Source organism: Abrus precatorius, unplaced genomic scaffold, assembly GCF_003935025.1.
Source record: "Abrus precatorius isolate BTA unplaced genomic scaffold, Abrus_2018 Scaffold2, whole genome shotgun sequence".
In the NCBI taxonomy this organism is placed as follows: Eukaryota; Viridiplantae; Streptophyta; class Magnoliopsida; order Fabales; family Fabaceae; genus Abrus; species Abrus precatorius.
In genome coordinates, this window is record NW_020874362.1 from 4,389,167 (window position 1) to 4,405,269 (window position 16,103).

At 31.9% G+C, this 16,103-nt stretch overlaps 2 protein-coding genes across 5 annotated transcripts; both read left to right on the forward strand.

Annotated features, from left to right (window-relative positions):
- The first annotated feature begins 544 nt into the window (after positions 1-544).
- Positions 545-7,162, forward strand: LOC113860174 (protein DA1-related 1-like). 4 transcript variants are annotated; one of them, XM_027492843.1, is made up of 12 exons: positions 545-858; positions 1,838-1,983; positions 2,134-2,224; positions 2,663-2,927; positions 3,862-3,982; positions 4,150-4,233; positions 5,242-5,361; positions 5,475-5,687; positions 5,807-5,869; positions 5,979-6,097; positions 6,182-6,240; positions 6,322-7,162. In XM_027492843.1, exons 2-12 carry the CDS (start codon positions 1,873-1,875, stop codon positions 6,663-6,665), a joined length of 1,590 nt encoding a protein of 529 aa, XP_027348644.1. In that variant the 5' UTR covers positions 545-858; positions 1,838-1,872; the 3' UTR covers positions 6,666-7,162. The 4 variants fall into 4 exon arrangements, with proteins under 4 accessions (XP_027348644.1, XP_027348645.1, XP_027348646.1 ...); XM_027492844.1 differs by having other exon boundaries at positions 602-858; positions 1,487-1,983; XM_027492845.1 differs by having other exon boundaries at positions 602-858; positions 1,801-1,983.
- Positions 7,163-9,439: 2,277 nt separating this feature from the next.
- LOC113858307 (V-type proton ATPase subunit H) lies at positions 9,440-15,651 on the forward strand. The gene is made up of 12 exons (XM_027490879.1): positions 9,440-9,527; positions 9,635-9,720; positions 9,903-10,028; positions 10,186-10,288; positions 10,371-10,443; positions 10,964-11,029; positions 11,169-11,286; positions 11,661-11,822; positions 12,100-12,225; positions 12,459-12,584; positions 13,608-13,787; positions 15,028-15,651. The coding sequence occupies exons 2-12, from the start codon at positions 9,691-9,693 to the stop codon at positions 15,274-15,276; spliced, it is 1,359 nt and encodes a 452-aa protein (XP_027346680.1). The 5' UTR covers positions 9,440-9,527; positions 9,635-9,690; the 3' UTR covers positions 15,277-15,651.
- Positions 15,652-16,103: the final 452 nt, after the last annotated feature.

The window sequence follows — 16,103 nt, forward strand, 5'->3', positions numbered from 1 at the left end:
TTTTTTAATTTTAAGACACTGTACTAACAGTAACATAGCTGTCTAAATTAGATAAACAAAAGTAGTCAACCCCAAACTCAATTATAGAGTTAGGTTCCAAAATTATGCAATATAGATAGTGCTCATTTCTTTTCTTGTCCTCCTCATATTGATTAATGATAATTTGATAGTATTAACACTTTGTATTTCAATTCATCATTGATTTTAGAATGTCGAATGTAACTAATTTTTCCACTATTTGTCAGTTTAAGGAACAATCAGGAAATTATCCATCTTCAAAATTTAAGGAGAAAATAAAAAGAAGAAAAAGTGCACTAAGCTTTGTCAAAACGCAAGATCAAACAAAGACGCTATGTTACACCGTCCCACTCTCCCATGTGAAAGAAGCTACCGAAAAGTTTTATATACTTCATGTTGCTATTGACATTTGGTAGATTGTGGCAGAAAAAAAAAATGAGAGGGGACCCCACATGGCAGTGTAAATAGTGACATGGAATTGAAACTCAACTGCTTCTTCTGATTCTCCATATCTACCTTCCAATCCGTCATTTGTGGTGGTTTTTTAAGGATTGTAAATAAATATAATACACTCATCCCTTCATAAAAGATTCCACTATTAGGATTGTTATCTATCCTTTTTGGCTTTTGGCCCTGCCAGTATTTGCGTAGGATCCAAGTACTCTTTTCACTCTTTGCACTCAAAAAGCCATTGCAGGATCACACACACTGACAAAGAGAAAGAGAGAGAGAGAGATTACTGGGTGTGTGTGGTTGACTGTGTAAATGGGAATCACAAAGTGTACTTGAACTGGGATACATCTGATTCCTTTGTCTCTGCTGATTCATATTCTCTTTAAGGTGAATCATCTTGTTTGTGTTGTGACATAAAAGTCTCTCTCTTTTCCTTCTTCTTTCTATCTGCTTTATCATATTGATATTGATATTATCTTCCATGGGGGTTTTGTGCTTGCGGTGTTTTTAATCAATAATCAACAATATAGATGGTGGGGTTGGTGGAAGGTGTTTCCTTTATGCATGTGAAATTGAATTTCGTTTGAAGCAATTCAATTTGAGTCCATTGATTATCAAGCCATATTGGGCTTTGCTTTAAGGGAACAAAGAGAAAAGGATAGAGCATATTGGGTGCTATGAAATTGAAGATATTTGAGCAAACTGTTATGCTGGATTGGAAATTCAGACTTTTTCTTGTTTCCTTACTTTGAGGTTTGGTGGATTGGTTCTGCTACATGAAAGAGAGTTTAACATTATTTTATCGTTGATACAAACATGTTACTGATTGGATACTGAACATTTGCTTGTCATGTTTCTTGCTTTTTTAGATTGTCTTTAGAAGAACATGATATCAGTTTTTCCTTTTGAATTAGTCATATAGTAAGTTATACTGTATCAGTTGTGCAGAATCTTTCCCTTCATTCAATCTCTTATGTATCACTTTTCATTTTTCCTGGTGTCTCTGATTGTTCAGGACCAGAGACACTGGGTAATTTATGATTCACACAATAAGGCCTGATGTGGCGACATGGTTTTTATATTCCCTGATCTACCTGCTCTTGATGTTGCCTATTTCCTGCCAGTGTTAATACCTCAAAAAATGCTAGATGGTAACACTTTTAGCATCACAGCATGTTTTTCTGGCAACATTTATTTGTGTATTATCTTTTCGAATATTTTATAATTCTAGAGAGATGACCATAGTACATATGAAGATTCAATCTGTGGTCTTGCTTGTAGCTTATTGACATAATTAATCCATGGAGTTTTCTTATGTGTAAATTATAGTACTTGTTTTCTTACCTACTTGTGGGGCTTTACTCAGGAAGAGGTTTACCAGCCCGCAGAAAGTAATATTGCATGGGTTGGTTTACCAAATTGCTTAAGGGATCCAACCGTAAATCTTCAGGAGGAAAATATCATGGGAAATATGGAGATGACAGAATTTCAAACAATCATGATTACTCGGAGGTGATCACTCTTTCTGCTTTTAGTAAAAAAACTGACCATTTTGTTACAAGTTATCATATCAATTTTAGCATGATACGATACTAGTTCCTTGGGACTTACTAGTTCCTTGGGACTTAGTCTGAAGTTGTAACAATGGTAATCTGAGTGCAGGAGAATTTGACAGATATTGAGAAAGAAGAAATTGATCGTGCAATAGCGCTCTCTCTTTCAGAGGCAGATCAGAAAGGGAAAAAAGTTATTGGTGAGATTCATGTCTCTGCTGATCAGTGTTTAAAGTTCATTATTAAGTTTGAGGTACCTAAAATGTATATTCTAAGTATGAGTATTGATTTATTAAGTTCTTTTATACATTATTGCCTTTCTTTTTATATCTATCTTAGTGTCTTATTCATTATTATTTAATAGAATTATGTTTTACTAATCAAAGAATATGGTGTCATTGATCAAATCTTGTTTGAAATGTAATTTTAATTTGTACACCAGAATAATCAGGACTTGTTGATTCGGCTGTTTTATGAGTTGATACAGAAAGTACTAAAGATATTTTTTTTACATGGTTAGAGTCCATTGAAAAAGTTCTGAAATTCCATTTGGTAAACGTGTGTTTGGAAAGGATTCTCGATTTTTCCCTGCCAAAGTACTTAAAAAGGCCTCATTTTTTTGCCTCACAATACCCCAGAGGATGACTCCGAATCTGAAGATGTTGAACTGTGTCAAATTGATGATGAGGAAGATGAATATCATGGTGAAATTCAACAAGATGATGATGACCATCTTGCTAAAATTCAACAGGATGAAGACAAACACCTTGATGAAGCTCAACTTGAGGAAGATGAACAACTTGCCAGGGCAATTCAAGAAAGTTTGAGCATTAGTTCTCAACCTCAATCTGATGCTGATTCTTTATTTCAACCATTTGCACACTATTTCCCATCAGTATACAGGTAACTGTGGGAAAGATGACATCTTTATATGTAGATAGTGAGTCCAATTCCGAACACCATTTATGAAATTGCTGAAGTTCACTAATTGTGATAAATTGGGGGGGGGGGGGACTAGTTATTTTCCACATAATTAAAATTGCTTTAATGAAATACTGGCAGGAAAAAAATTGTCCAAACCGATAATGTTTCCAAACTTCAATATGAAGAATTTCTGAATTATGTAGAGTAAAGACTGATGACTTTTTATTTCAATGTTTCTTACTCTCATTTTCCTCTCATGTCTATAGTTGTTAATTTTAATCTCTTAAAGTCTAAAATTAATTTGAAAGAATGAATGGAAAATGATGCCATTTCTCTTTTACACTGACAACCAACCAAGTGAAGGTTGAGAAAAAAGTTGTCATAAAAGAGGAAAATTTTTAATGAGTGTGATATAATATTAAGCTGTAAATATTTTAAATGGATATACATTTTATTTAAATTAGCCTATAAAGAATAACTTGAGAGTACTGATGTATCCCTAATTTACACGGAGTTGACATATGGTAATCCTATAATAGTTTGAGATTTTAGTCCAAAGCCTTGAACTTGGATAAATTCCATAACGGGATTTTGTGTGTGATGCACTGGAATCTGTTATTCTTTCCTCTTGTTCTAAAAGTTCATTTCATTTGATGAAAATGATGCAAGGACAGCCTTTTTGAGCCAGCATTTCATAATAGGGTCAATTATTGCCCTTTTTATGGTAACTTGCTAGCACTGAATATCATAAGTATCTTGCTAGTTTTTATGCAATCATCCTAAGAAAATTGAAATATTCACCTCACTGGCAAAAGCACGATCAAGATAGAGACATCTATAAAGTGTCCCTCACAAATTCTTGAATCTTATAAAAACAAAGTCTAAACTGGGTTCTTGGAAAATGTGCTTACAGAATCTGTGCTGGCTGCAATGCTGAGATTGGCCAAGGAAGATTTTTGAGTTGCATGGGAGGTTTCTGGCATCCAGAATGTTTTTGTTGCCATGCCTGCAAACTGCCAATCACTGATTATGAGGTTAGTGTTGTGTTGATTGCTGCATGGTTCATGAAACTCAATTTCAACACTTCTAAACTTTCGTCTGGAAATCATAAATGAAGGTCTTTAACTTATTTTAACTTTATTTTTTGAGGTGAATATGATTGTGATTTATAAATAATGCCTAAATCCCTGTTCATTCACAGTTTTCCATGTCTGGAAATCGCCGTTATCATAAATCCTGCTATAAGGAGCTGCATCATCCGAAATGTGATGTTTGCAAGAATTTTGTAAGTATTAGCAGTTGGTTTTTGCTTACAATTGTTTAGTCAATTCAGTGGTGCTTGATTTTGGTCAATGGTATTGGTAATTTTGATGTGCATTGCAAATTTCACTACAATGTATATGCGCAAGGAAGACGATTGATATTGAGCTGTTCTCCAAAATACTTAGAAAGGACAGAAATCAAAATAGTACTTGAGAATGTGCTTCTGAGGTATACCATGCCATTTGACTGTGTGAGCTCTTCATTGTCAAATATAAGTATTTTTTTTATGGCCAAACAGATATTAGTGTGAATGTTTGATTACTTTACTTCTTTCTTATTTTTGGTCATATGTTTTATTACTTCTTAAATTTCAGCAATTGGCTAAGATCCCATCTTGGGCCAGATATAGGTATAGTAGATTTCCTATATTTTAATAATTGGCTCGTGCTTTGCAACAAATTGTGGATCAGATACTTTTAAATCATTGTACACACAATGTTCAAAACTGCTCTGAGATCTAAGATTTTCCAGCTATGCATGTTTAAGTTTGCATCAAATGTTATATGGATAAAATAAGCCTGTTCTTGAGCTATGACATCATCCTCAGTCATCCAATACAATCGGAGAGAAACTTTAAAATAATACATTCATATTTCAATGAAATTGGAAATGGAACCATTTTCTTTTGTAATCGAGGTTGAACTTTTTACTTTTTTACAAATGCTAAAATTAATAGGACTATTTGGATTTCTTTGAAATGATGATTCAAGAAGTTTTACTACTATTTTGTTAATAGAGCTGTATTTTACTCAGCCTTAAATGCTAAGGGTGTAAATGAAACAAGAAAATAAAATAAAAGCAATTCAGCAAGGTATAGGTGAAAAACCTTGAATCTATTAAGGGTGACCATGTTAATCTTCCTTCCCTCTGTTTTTCAAATTAAATTTATTTTGTCTTTGTTGTTTATGTTCTTTAGTTTTGCAAGTTATAGATATACAGTTCAATTGAATAACTGATTTTTACATTACAGATCCCACCAAATTCAGCTGGCCTCATTGAGTTTAGAGCACATCCTTTTTGGCTGCAAAAATATTGTCCATCGCATGAGCGGGACGGCACTCCTCGATGTTGTAGCTGTCAAAGAATGGAGGTCAGTTATATCAACTCCTAAAACATTTCATCATGTGTCCTTACCAACAAGGACATCACGATGTATCCTGTCTTCCTTTCCGTTATCTGACATGAACTTTGTAATTAATGCAGTCAGTGGATGCCAAATATCTGTTGCTTGATGATGGTCGAACGCTGTGTTTAGAGTGTCTTGACTCAGCTATCATGGATACTCACGAATGCCAACCTCTCTATGTTGAAATACAAGAATTTTATGAAGGTTTAAATATGAAATTAGAGCAGCAAATTCCTATGCTTTTGGTGGAGAGACAAGCACTGAATGAGGCGATGGAGGGGGAAAAGAATGTAAATGTTAACATTTCAAACTTTCATTCATTAAATGTGTCTTTTATTTCTCTTCTTTATATCATACTCTTTCTATTCTGACTTTGGATTGCCTTTTTGCTCTTCACAATTGAATATAGGGTCATCACCACTTACCCGAAACTAGAGGACTTTGCTTATCCGAAGAGCAAACTATCCCCACCGTAGGGATGTTTTACTTGTGAATTTGAGTCTTTATTGATGATTTTAATTCTCTTATAAAATATTTCTGTTTATCAACCATTGGTTGTTACTTATGTCTTGTATTTCCAGATTTTAAGAAGACCAAGGATAGGGGCAGGATACCAGGTCATAGATATGATAACTGAGCCTTTTAGGCTGATTCGCCGTTGTGAAGTGACAGCCATACTTGTTTTGTATGGCCTTCCTAGGTATCCTCTTGATATTTATTTTCACAATATGAAGTATTTGCATATGGAATTCACTGTATTAATTTAAGGATTTTATATTCATAGGTTATTAACAGGATCAATCTTGGCTCATGAAATGATGCATGCATGGCTTAGGCTTAAAGGTACTATCTGCTTTCCTGTGATAGAAAATTTATATTTTTATTTTCATCATGTTGAATTGGACAAATTTGAGGTTTTGGCAGGCTATGGCAATCTGAGGCCAGAAGTTGAAGAGGGAATTTGCCAAGTCTTGGCCCATATGTGGTTAGATTCAGAGATCTATTCTAGCTCTGGAAATGATGGTGCATCTTCATCTTCATCATCATCATCATCATCCTCGTCATCACCTTCTTCCTCTTCATCGTCAAAGAAAGGTAAACGTTCTGACTTTGAGAAGAAACTTGGAGAGTTTTTCAAACACCAGATTGAGTCAGATAGCTCAACAGCTTATGGAGATGGGTTCAGAGAGGGTAACCAGGCTGTGCTTAAATATGGGCTTAGAAGGACCCTTGACCATATCCGATTGACCGGAAGTTTTCCATTTTGAAAGATGATGATGGTATTTGACTCCTCTAAAGTGAGTAGTTCACTTTGGAGAGTCAAGTAAGGTATCCCAATTGTTAATGAGAAAATTAAGGTGGTAAATTTTAATAAAATCATGATTTATTATGCATGTGCATGAGACATCAACCGTAAATTTTCCATCAATGGTTGAGGAGCCAAATCTAAGAGGATGATACAGTTTTGTTTACCTTACATCAACCAATATTTCACCCTTGTCATATAAATTATATAGGAGCCAATAATTCCAAAATTATATAAATTTACACTACACTGGACGAAATAAGGAATGGAATGCTCCTGTTAGCCTGTGGTTGATGAAGCCTTTTTCTTTTTTAATGTTTGGTTGGTGTAATTTCCAGATTCATATTCCATGTTTTACAAATACCTTCCTCACCTGCAGTTGAATATACAAAAACAGCTGAAGCAATTACAGTGAATAGATTGTATATTTTGTATTTTGCCGATGTTCATTTCTTTTTTCTAGCCTTACTCGGCAGTAATTGTTTTTATCCACTAGTGGGAGTTTGCAATTGATATTGGCGGTATCTCAGTATTTGCAATGACTGTTCGACCATGTAATGTAAGTAATGCTTGTCACAAGCAGTCTTTTTCATTGTAGTTCATATCCATCTTTACCAAACTGCAAATAAATAATTTGGCTAGAAGAAATCATCTTCACCTATGACATTTTTAAACCTATACCAGACCGTTTGGTTTTAGAAATATTCTATTATATATATATATATATATATATATATATATATATATATATATATATATATATTAAAATACAAGAATATTACCTTTTTTAATATTTATATGAGAAACAGGGAAAGAAAAATGGTAACCTCAATTCTTAAGATTGAGAATAAACAACTAAAAATAATAAACTTTAACGAAGAAAAAAGCATTTATTATCTTGACAATATAAAAATGTAATAATATTGTATTTTTTAATAAAAATTATTGAATCTGTTGTGTTAAAGGTTGATCTTAAGTAGAGATGGCAATGGGACACGTTAGGAGCAATTTAATACAATAAAAATCCTATAATATATTAAATGTTATAATTTTTAGTAGCAAAAAAAAATATTATATTTTTTATTAAAATTTATTACTTATTGAATTTTTATTATGTATCTTTTTGGCACACATTTAAAAAAAAATATATTATGTTATACACTTTTTAATACGTACTTAAAGATATATAATAAAAAAAGTTAAATTATATATTTAATCTTTGTAGTTAATATTAGTTTACAAATTAGTTTTCATACTTTAAAAAAATCACATTTAAATCTATATATGAGTTTTTTGTTACACAATAGTGAAAATTTTATTTAATTTTATATTTTTATATTTTATCTTTCTTTTAAAAAAATGAATATAATATCAATATTAATATTTTTATTATAATTTTCTTAACATGTAAATATCTTAATTTATATATAAAATATATTTTATAAGTTAGGATTATGTGTTAAACTTGAATAATTACACCATTTAATAATTTTTTGGTGTAACGTGAGATTAATTAATATAATCATTGGTTTAAAAATTCTTATCAACTAGATTATTTTTATAAAATTTTATTAAAAAACAAAATAAATAAGTATATAATTACTTTACTTATCTCAACATATAACACATTTTAAAATATAAAAACATATTAAATTTTAGATAATGTACTTAAAAGTGTTTAAAATATGTAAAATTTGATATACATAATTATAAAGATAATATAAAATAATTTAATGATTAAATTAGTTCATCTCACGTTTTATAAAACATTAATAAGTAGTATAAATATATAATCTTAATACTTAGTATCAATAAATTTTAATAATTTTTTTATATAATATATCCATGTCTATAAAATCTTTGATAATATAATTTTTTATATAAGAGATAAAATATTTATTATATTTGATATGTGAAATTATAGTGTTATTCTAAATTTTAAATGAACAACTTTACTATATAATTAATTTATAAATATAAGTAAGTAATTCTAATTATTTTGATTTAAAATTTCATTACTTGATATTTAGAATACTTTTTTTATAGATTATATATTTTATCCAAAAAATTAAATATTTTTTCAATTATAAAAATATTTATCATACTGAATTATTCTTAATATTTTATTTATTATAATAATGATTTTTTTATTGATCTATATATTCACTAAATTAATAAATTTTATATTAATAAATATGTATAATCTTAAATTATAAATAATAATTTTTTATGTGAATAAATGAGTTTTTATCCTTTTAAATTTATAATTTTTTTATTTAGTACTTCATTTTTATTTTTTTAAACAAGTCTATTAAATTTTTTTATTTTAGTTAAAATGTTCAATTAATATTTATAGTTAAAGTTTATTTATGAATTTAATTATAATTTAAAAAATTTATATTTTATCCCTATAAAAATATTTTTTTTCATTTTAATTCACGGTGTTATAATATTATTAATGACATAAACTAAAATATAAATAACAGAGATCAAAACATAGGAAAATACTTCAAAATCTAAAACGTAATTTTTTATAAATATAAAGAGTAATTCATGAATCAAGAACGAGGATCCATGACTAAATGTATAATTCAAAAGTTAATAATTTTTTTTTATGTTAAGTTATATTATATATGGTAAAATAAATATAAATAATAAATAGAAGCTGAGAAGCCACGTGTCGCAGGAGTGAACATGATTGCAGAATTATCATGATGGAGGGAGGGATGCCCTTCATGTGCTTCCAAAACTGATCTATTTCCTTTCTTCTTCCCAGTTCTGTCTTTGTCTCTCTGCTAGAAATCCAAAATCCACCGAATCGCGGGTAAAATAAACCTCTCTTTGATCCATTTTTCCCTCCCTCCCTTTCACCCCTTACTTCTCTTCGTTTCAATTTACTTCGCTTCATTCATTTCACTTCTTCGTCTGCAGTGCCAAATCGCGACTCTCTTGACCGCACTTCCTGAGTTCTAGGGTTCCCCACTACCATGGACCAGGCCGAATTAACCACCGAACAGGTACTTTCCGATCCCGCTTCTCTACGGATGTTTCTTCATTCCACGATCTGATTGCAAAATCTCGATTGTGCACGATTGAGAACCGGTTCCGTTTCGATTTTTGGTTTCCAGCATTGTAATCTCGTCGATCATCGATTTAAATTGAATTACTCCATTGACATTGTGTTCGTGTTTTCTCGAAGGTTCTGAGGAGGGACATCCCATGGGAGGCCTACATGTCCACGAAGCTCATCTCTGGCACGAGTCTTCAGCTCTTAAGGCGTTACGATCACCGATCAGAAAGTCATAGAGCACAATTGCTCGATGATGTAATTTTATAAAAATAATGAATTATCGATGCTAAATGCTGTGCTCTGTGTTTTTAGAGTTGAGCTTGATTGCAATTTTCTTTAGAAGTTGCTTTAATTTGTGATTCTGGAGTTTGCTATCTTGTTGTATTGAAAATTCAACTTTGTTGTGTGGTAGGATGGTCCGGCGTATGTTCGCGTGTTTGTTCGTGTTTTGCGTGATATTTTCAAGGAAGATACTGTAGAGTATGTTTTGGCACTGATAGATGAGATGCTTGCGGGTAATTTGTTGAAAGTGGCCTGTTTTCTTTCTTGTTTTGTCTATTATCTGTGGTGTAATCTTTAAATTATCATCTTTGGCAGCAAACCCGAAAAGAGCAAGGTTGTTTCATGACAGCACCCTTGCAGACGAAGATACTTATGAGCCCTTCCTAAGTTAAGTATTTACTCAAATAGTTTTTGATTTGCATATTAATTATTAACTTTTTTGGTTTGGAGATGATTTGAACTAACATATACTGTATATGTTTATCTATTATACTGCAATGCATGTTTTTAAAATCTCCTTATTATATTAAAATTCAGGATTTATTTCAAATAGAACGTAGTTGTACCTGTAACCATGGCCATTACTTCAGCCAAACGTTTTTAGAATTTTCTTTTCCTGGGGGTTAACACCCTGCCCTAATCATTGATGATGGCCATACATGTGTGTTTGTAAAATATGTGCTTGATAGAGATATTTTTAGTTCCCTTGCACACAAACTAAAGTCCATCATTTCCCCCCTTAATTACAGTTTCCTGATCAATTTATTTTTACAATTTGAGCAGTAAAAACTGTCTATAACTGTCATCTAGATTATTTCATATAATTGTTATGTATTTTACTAATTATTTTTTTACTTCAAAGTTATGATGTACAAAAAATAAAAATAACAATGTTATCCATCTTTCAGATTGCTCTGGAAAGGAAATTGGTTCATACAAGAAAAAAGTTGTAAGATCCTTGCTTTAATTGTTAGGTAATCCAAACATGAGACTTTTCACATTTTGGTTCAAAAACTTCTCAGACTTGAACTGAATAATGGAATCTTTTTGTATGCTTGTATACATTATTACCTTTTCAGTTATTGCACAATTTCATCCCCCTTCTGTTTACAGTGTCAGACCAAAAAATCAGAATGACATTGTTTCAAATGGAGAAGCATCAAACGGAAAGAAGCCGTTTACCACTATTGATGATGTTTTGATAGGATTGGTAAAATGGCTTTGTGAACAGGTATGTGATACTGAAACTTGTTTTTTTCACACTAGATCAACCACATAACAGTAATTCACTGACATGATGATGATGCACCTAATTATATCACCTTATGGAGAGGTTGGCACAATTGCTTGACTTATATGAGAATTTTGTAAGATCTGCAAGTCTGTGAGAGTGACACATTATTTGCCGAACATGACAACTAGGTTATAATTGGACCATAGAATCAATTAAACCAGATACTTTAAAATATTCACTCTGATCTATAGGAGTGTGTGAAATGTTTTACATGAGTAAAAGAATTGCATGTTAAATCGTAAGATGTAAATAGGCTCAGTTTTATTGAATATGAATGGTTTCTCACTTTTATCTATTTATTATATTTGTAGCTGAAGAAACCTTCTCATCCTGTTCGTGGAGTCCCAACTGCCATCAATTGCTTAGCAACTCTACTTAAGGAACCTGTAGTTAGGTCTTCCTTTGTTCAAGCAGATGGGGTCAAGTTACTTGTGCCATTGATATCACCAGCATCCACTCAACAGTCTATTCAGGTACATTCATGATGTATCTAGTTTACCTGTAATACTTTCTGGAAGCTCAATAGCCTGTATCGCATTTTGCAAGAGATGGATAACTTAAACATGCTTGTTGCATCTGACCAAATAATTTATTTTTGAAGAATGATGATGGATTGGTTTCTGGTGATTCCAGATTCGTTGGCTTCTAAATTTGATTTATCAGCAAAAATATCACTGATGAAATTTGTAGATTTCATGGCCCTTTTGTTCGGAACAAAGGGAAATTAATTGATAAATTCCTCTGTGACAGCTTCTTTATGAAACATGTCTCTGCATATGGCTCTTATCGTATTATGAGCCAGCAATTGAATATTTGGCTACTTCAAGGACCCTTCCAAGACTTATTGATGTTGTTAAGAGTTCTACAAAAGAGAAGGTATGGCTGACTCATTGAATTTATGTTCATCTCATTTTTCAAACAAAAGGTTGTTCACATTTCTTTCTTTATGGAAATATTGTTGTTAGTTATAGTTGTTTGATAGCTGCTAGCTGAACTGTTATTAACTTTCTGTATATTTATGTGTATCTCAAGGTAGCAAGTAGATATGTTTATAACTTTCTCTGAGATAGCAGTCTAATGTTGGCATACTTGTTTTGGAAATTTGTTAGGTTGTTAGGGTTGTTGTTTTGACTCTTAAGAACTTGATGTCAAAAGGGACATTAGGTGCTCAGATGGTTGACCTTCAGCTGCCACAAGTTGTGCAGAGTTTAAAAGCACAAGCATGGAGTGACGAGGTAAGATAATTAGAAGGACCTATGTTAACTTCATGCTGAAATTTTTTTGTGCAAATTGTGTATAATCAAAATAGAGAAAATGTTTTTTTATATATGTTTTGTCATTTGAGCCTTGGTGCAACAATAAAGTTGATGCCTTGTGATCTGATAGTCACATGTTCAAATCATGGAAACAGCCTTTTCACTTGTGGGGGTTAGGCTGCCCACATCTTGTGCATTAGGTTGCCCCTTTATTTTACATCTTGTCATCATTGACATTTTCGCAGTCAGAACTTTTTATTTTTATTTTTATCTGTAATCCTAATCATAAATTTTAATATAGTTGGAACTTTGGAACAATATTTATTAATTTTTGTTGTCATACAGTGCATATGTTTCTGTATTGTTTTGTTAGATACACTCCTGTTTTCCATGATGCTTTGAAATTTTAATGGCATTTACCATTTGTTATGTATTTTAATAGAAAAAGGAAAATCTGAGTGACTTTTATTTTGGAGCTTGTTGGGATAGTAGGATCCTCCCACTCAAATATTTGTTGCTAGCCAACAGATGACTTGTGACGATACAATGTGGTAGATGAAATTGGATTGCCAGCTTAACTATGATGCTATGCTACCTAAGCACAGATCAATGATCCTTTTACATGTTGACCATGACAATAACTTATTCTCCTCATTTCTATGTGCATTTTGCTGCACAATTGTGCACATTCATACAACATTTGCCTACTTGAATACCCATTTTGGAAGGTTCACCAAATGGCAGTTTTTCTTCATTCCGAAGCATCTTTCTGTTTTCTCTTATATTTGCTTGAATTGGCACTCTGTGATTGAACTACACACGCTTTGTTGTCCTTCCTTATATTTAGATCTTATGTTTCTTGAACTTTATCATTTTATTTTAAATTACAAACTTATAATAGTGGGGTGTTCTTTGACCTCAATTACCACATTTCCTTTTAAAATAATATATTTCCTCTTTCTTCCCCAACGCTACTATTATTGATTAGAAAATTTTTCATAGGATTTGTTGGAGGCACTAAATTCCCTGGAAGAAGGGCTTAAGGATAATATTAAGAAACTGAGTTCTTTTGATAAGTACAAGCAAGAAGTTCTCCTTGGCCATCTGGATTGGTCTCCCATGCACAAAGATCCCATATTCTGGCGAGAAAATATAACCAACTTTGAAGAGAATGATTTCCAGGTATATGTGCAGTTTCCCTTCCTTTATGCTTCAATTCAATTCAATTCTTATTTAAGCACACCTGACATTTTAGGCTGAGAACAATAAAAAAGCTTTCAGTTGCATGTAGCCATATTATTTTCTTTGTTATTTTCTTTATTTTAGAAATTTATAATTTGGTAGTATCCGTGGGGCTCATATTGGGTTTCACCTTGACAGAAATGGTTAGTACTGAATGCTGACTGGCTGGGTAGCTAGCTCGCTTTTGTGTTTCTGATGGTTTTCTGTGCAAAATTAGACAACATTGAACTACTTGACGTTGGATTCCATGATAGAATATTTGTAAGCTTGGCTCTCCAGTCTGAGACTGAGTATGAGCATTACATAGTTGATTGTGCAAGCTATTATAAATTTTCTCTTATAATGATAGTATCAACTTGGATGTTTTTTCTTTTTAGTGTGATCGTGTGATGATTTTTCTACTGATAAGTGTTTTCTCTGACACTTTTTGTTAGTTTATAAAATGTTATCATGATGCAATGTAAATGTAATGAAAATAAACAATAAATGAACAACTTTTATATTTTATGGAGTCTTGTGATTGCAGCCTACTGGATCACAACTTTCCTAACTACTGTCTTCAGCTAATGTCTAAATAGATAAAGTCCGTTTTATTACTTATTTATTTCCTGAAATTATTATTGTGGTGATTCCTAATAAGGCATTACGGTCAAACATATTTCTTGGTCCAAAATATTTTCCTTTTTATAAAAATCTAGTTACCAAATTTTGATGAACATCTGCAGATGTGCAAAAGAACAGATTGATTGGTTTTGTCTAGTGGTAATGGTATTGTTATTTCTGTAGTATGTTAGATAATTGTATTTTGTCCTGAGGAAAAGAAGACAACAGTAGGTGTCTGTAAATATAAATTTGATATTCATGTAAAAGTAGTATATGTTGTACTGCACTGATTTTGATCAGAAACATAGTACATGGGTTTTAAAATGTATTGTTCCCTTGAGGGTTCTCACAGAGATCCCATCAAAATAAGATACACGTACTACAAATCATAATTTTTTTCTATTTTGTCAACAGTGATATAGTGTTTTTATAGCGGGAACAGATGGTTATGCTATATGAAGTGCTTTGGCAATGGAAAAAGAAAGAAAAGATAGTATTAGTGTAATGTTATTGTGTACGATATCTTCTCACAAACAAACATTCATCTATTTATTAATACTATTTTCATCTGTTGCAGATTTTAAGGGTCCTAATAACAATTTTGGACACGTCTAGTGATCCAAGGACTCTGGCTGTTTCCTGCTTTGACCTTTCACAGTTTATCCAGCACCATCCTGCTGGGCGGATCATTGTGACAGACCTTAAGGCCAAGGAACGAGTGATGAAACTAATGAATCATGAAAATGCAGAGGTTACTAAAAATGCACTGCTCTGCATTCAGCGACTTTTCTTAGGTGCAAAGTATGCAAGCTTCTTGCAGGCTTAATTCTATTTCTTTGGAGTGGCCTAGTATATGCAGTTACTTCCATCAACTTTACTGCTATCGACTCTCGTGGACAAGGCTTATTCATTGTTTTAGTGATTTATTTATTGTGTATGACTATTAAGATTTCGGTTTCAACAGTAGAAGAAATTTCCTATGAGAAATAAGTATGCTTGATGTTCTGCTGCTGAATAAATCAAGTTTTGTAACTTATTCTCGAAGTTGTGCTTGTAGGTATGTTGAATTTATTAGTTTCTAAAACTTCTCATTAATATGGGATTGTAATTTTTTGAAAAATGAGCTAGTTGAATATGAGCTCGTTTCTGAAGAATAATGATTTGAGGGACTTGAAAATTATTGATCTACTTCATTCATGGGACAAATTTTTAACTTCCTATTTAGCAAAATTTGTAAGCGCCTTGTTAAGATTTTTTTTTTTTTTTAATTTCCTAATATTTTTCTCGCGATTGTTGACAACGGAGGATGAAAGAGGAAAGGCTACGAGGAAACGACTTGGAAGTACTTTTAGGTGTAAGTAAATGAAGTGATCATTCATACTTTATTATTGACTTCACTCAAAATAAAGATCTTACATTTCACTATAAACTTGCTAATGAAATTGAAAATCGTAAAGATGTATACGCTAGTTTTATTACTGATACTGCAATATATTATTTGCTCATTCAAGTTAAAATACTTTGATGCGGGGTTGCATAAAAAAGGAGAAGCAAGATTTTGTTTCAGTCCATGCTTTTTTCTCTTTTTCTCATTGCAGGCTGCTACAGACAGCAGGCTTCGTGGTGTTAGACTTTTGTTTTTACATCCTATAT

Excerpts from the sequence above, each read along its gene's own strand:
- LOC113858307 (XM_027490879.1), top strand. The coding sequence starts at position 9,691 with ATGGACCAGGCCGAATTAACCACCGAACAG. Across the intron at positions 10,029-10,185 it reads GAGCACAATTGCTCGATGAT|GATGGTCCGGCGTATGTTCG; the intron begins GTAATTTTATAA and ends GTTGTGTGGTAG. Across the intron at positions 12,585-13,607 it reads CACAAGCATGGAGTGACGAG|GATTTGTTGGAGGCACTAAA; the intron begins GTAAGATAATTA and ends AATTTTTCATAG.
- LOC113860174 (XM_027492843.1), top strand. The coding sequence starts at position 1,873 with ATGGGTTGGTTTACCAAATTGCTTAAGGGATCCAACCGTAAATCTTCA. Across the intron at positions 5,688-5,806 it reads CGATGGAGGGGGAAAAGAAT|GGTCATCACCACTTACCCGA; the intron begins GTAAATGTTAAC and ends AATTGAATATAG. Across the intron at positions 5,870-5,978 it reads AAGAGCAAACTATCCCCACC|ATTTTAAGAAGACCAAGGAT; the intron begins GTAGGGATGTTT and ends TTGTATTTCCAG.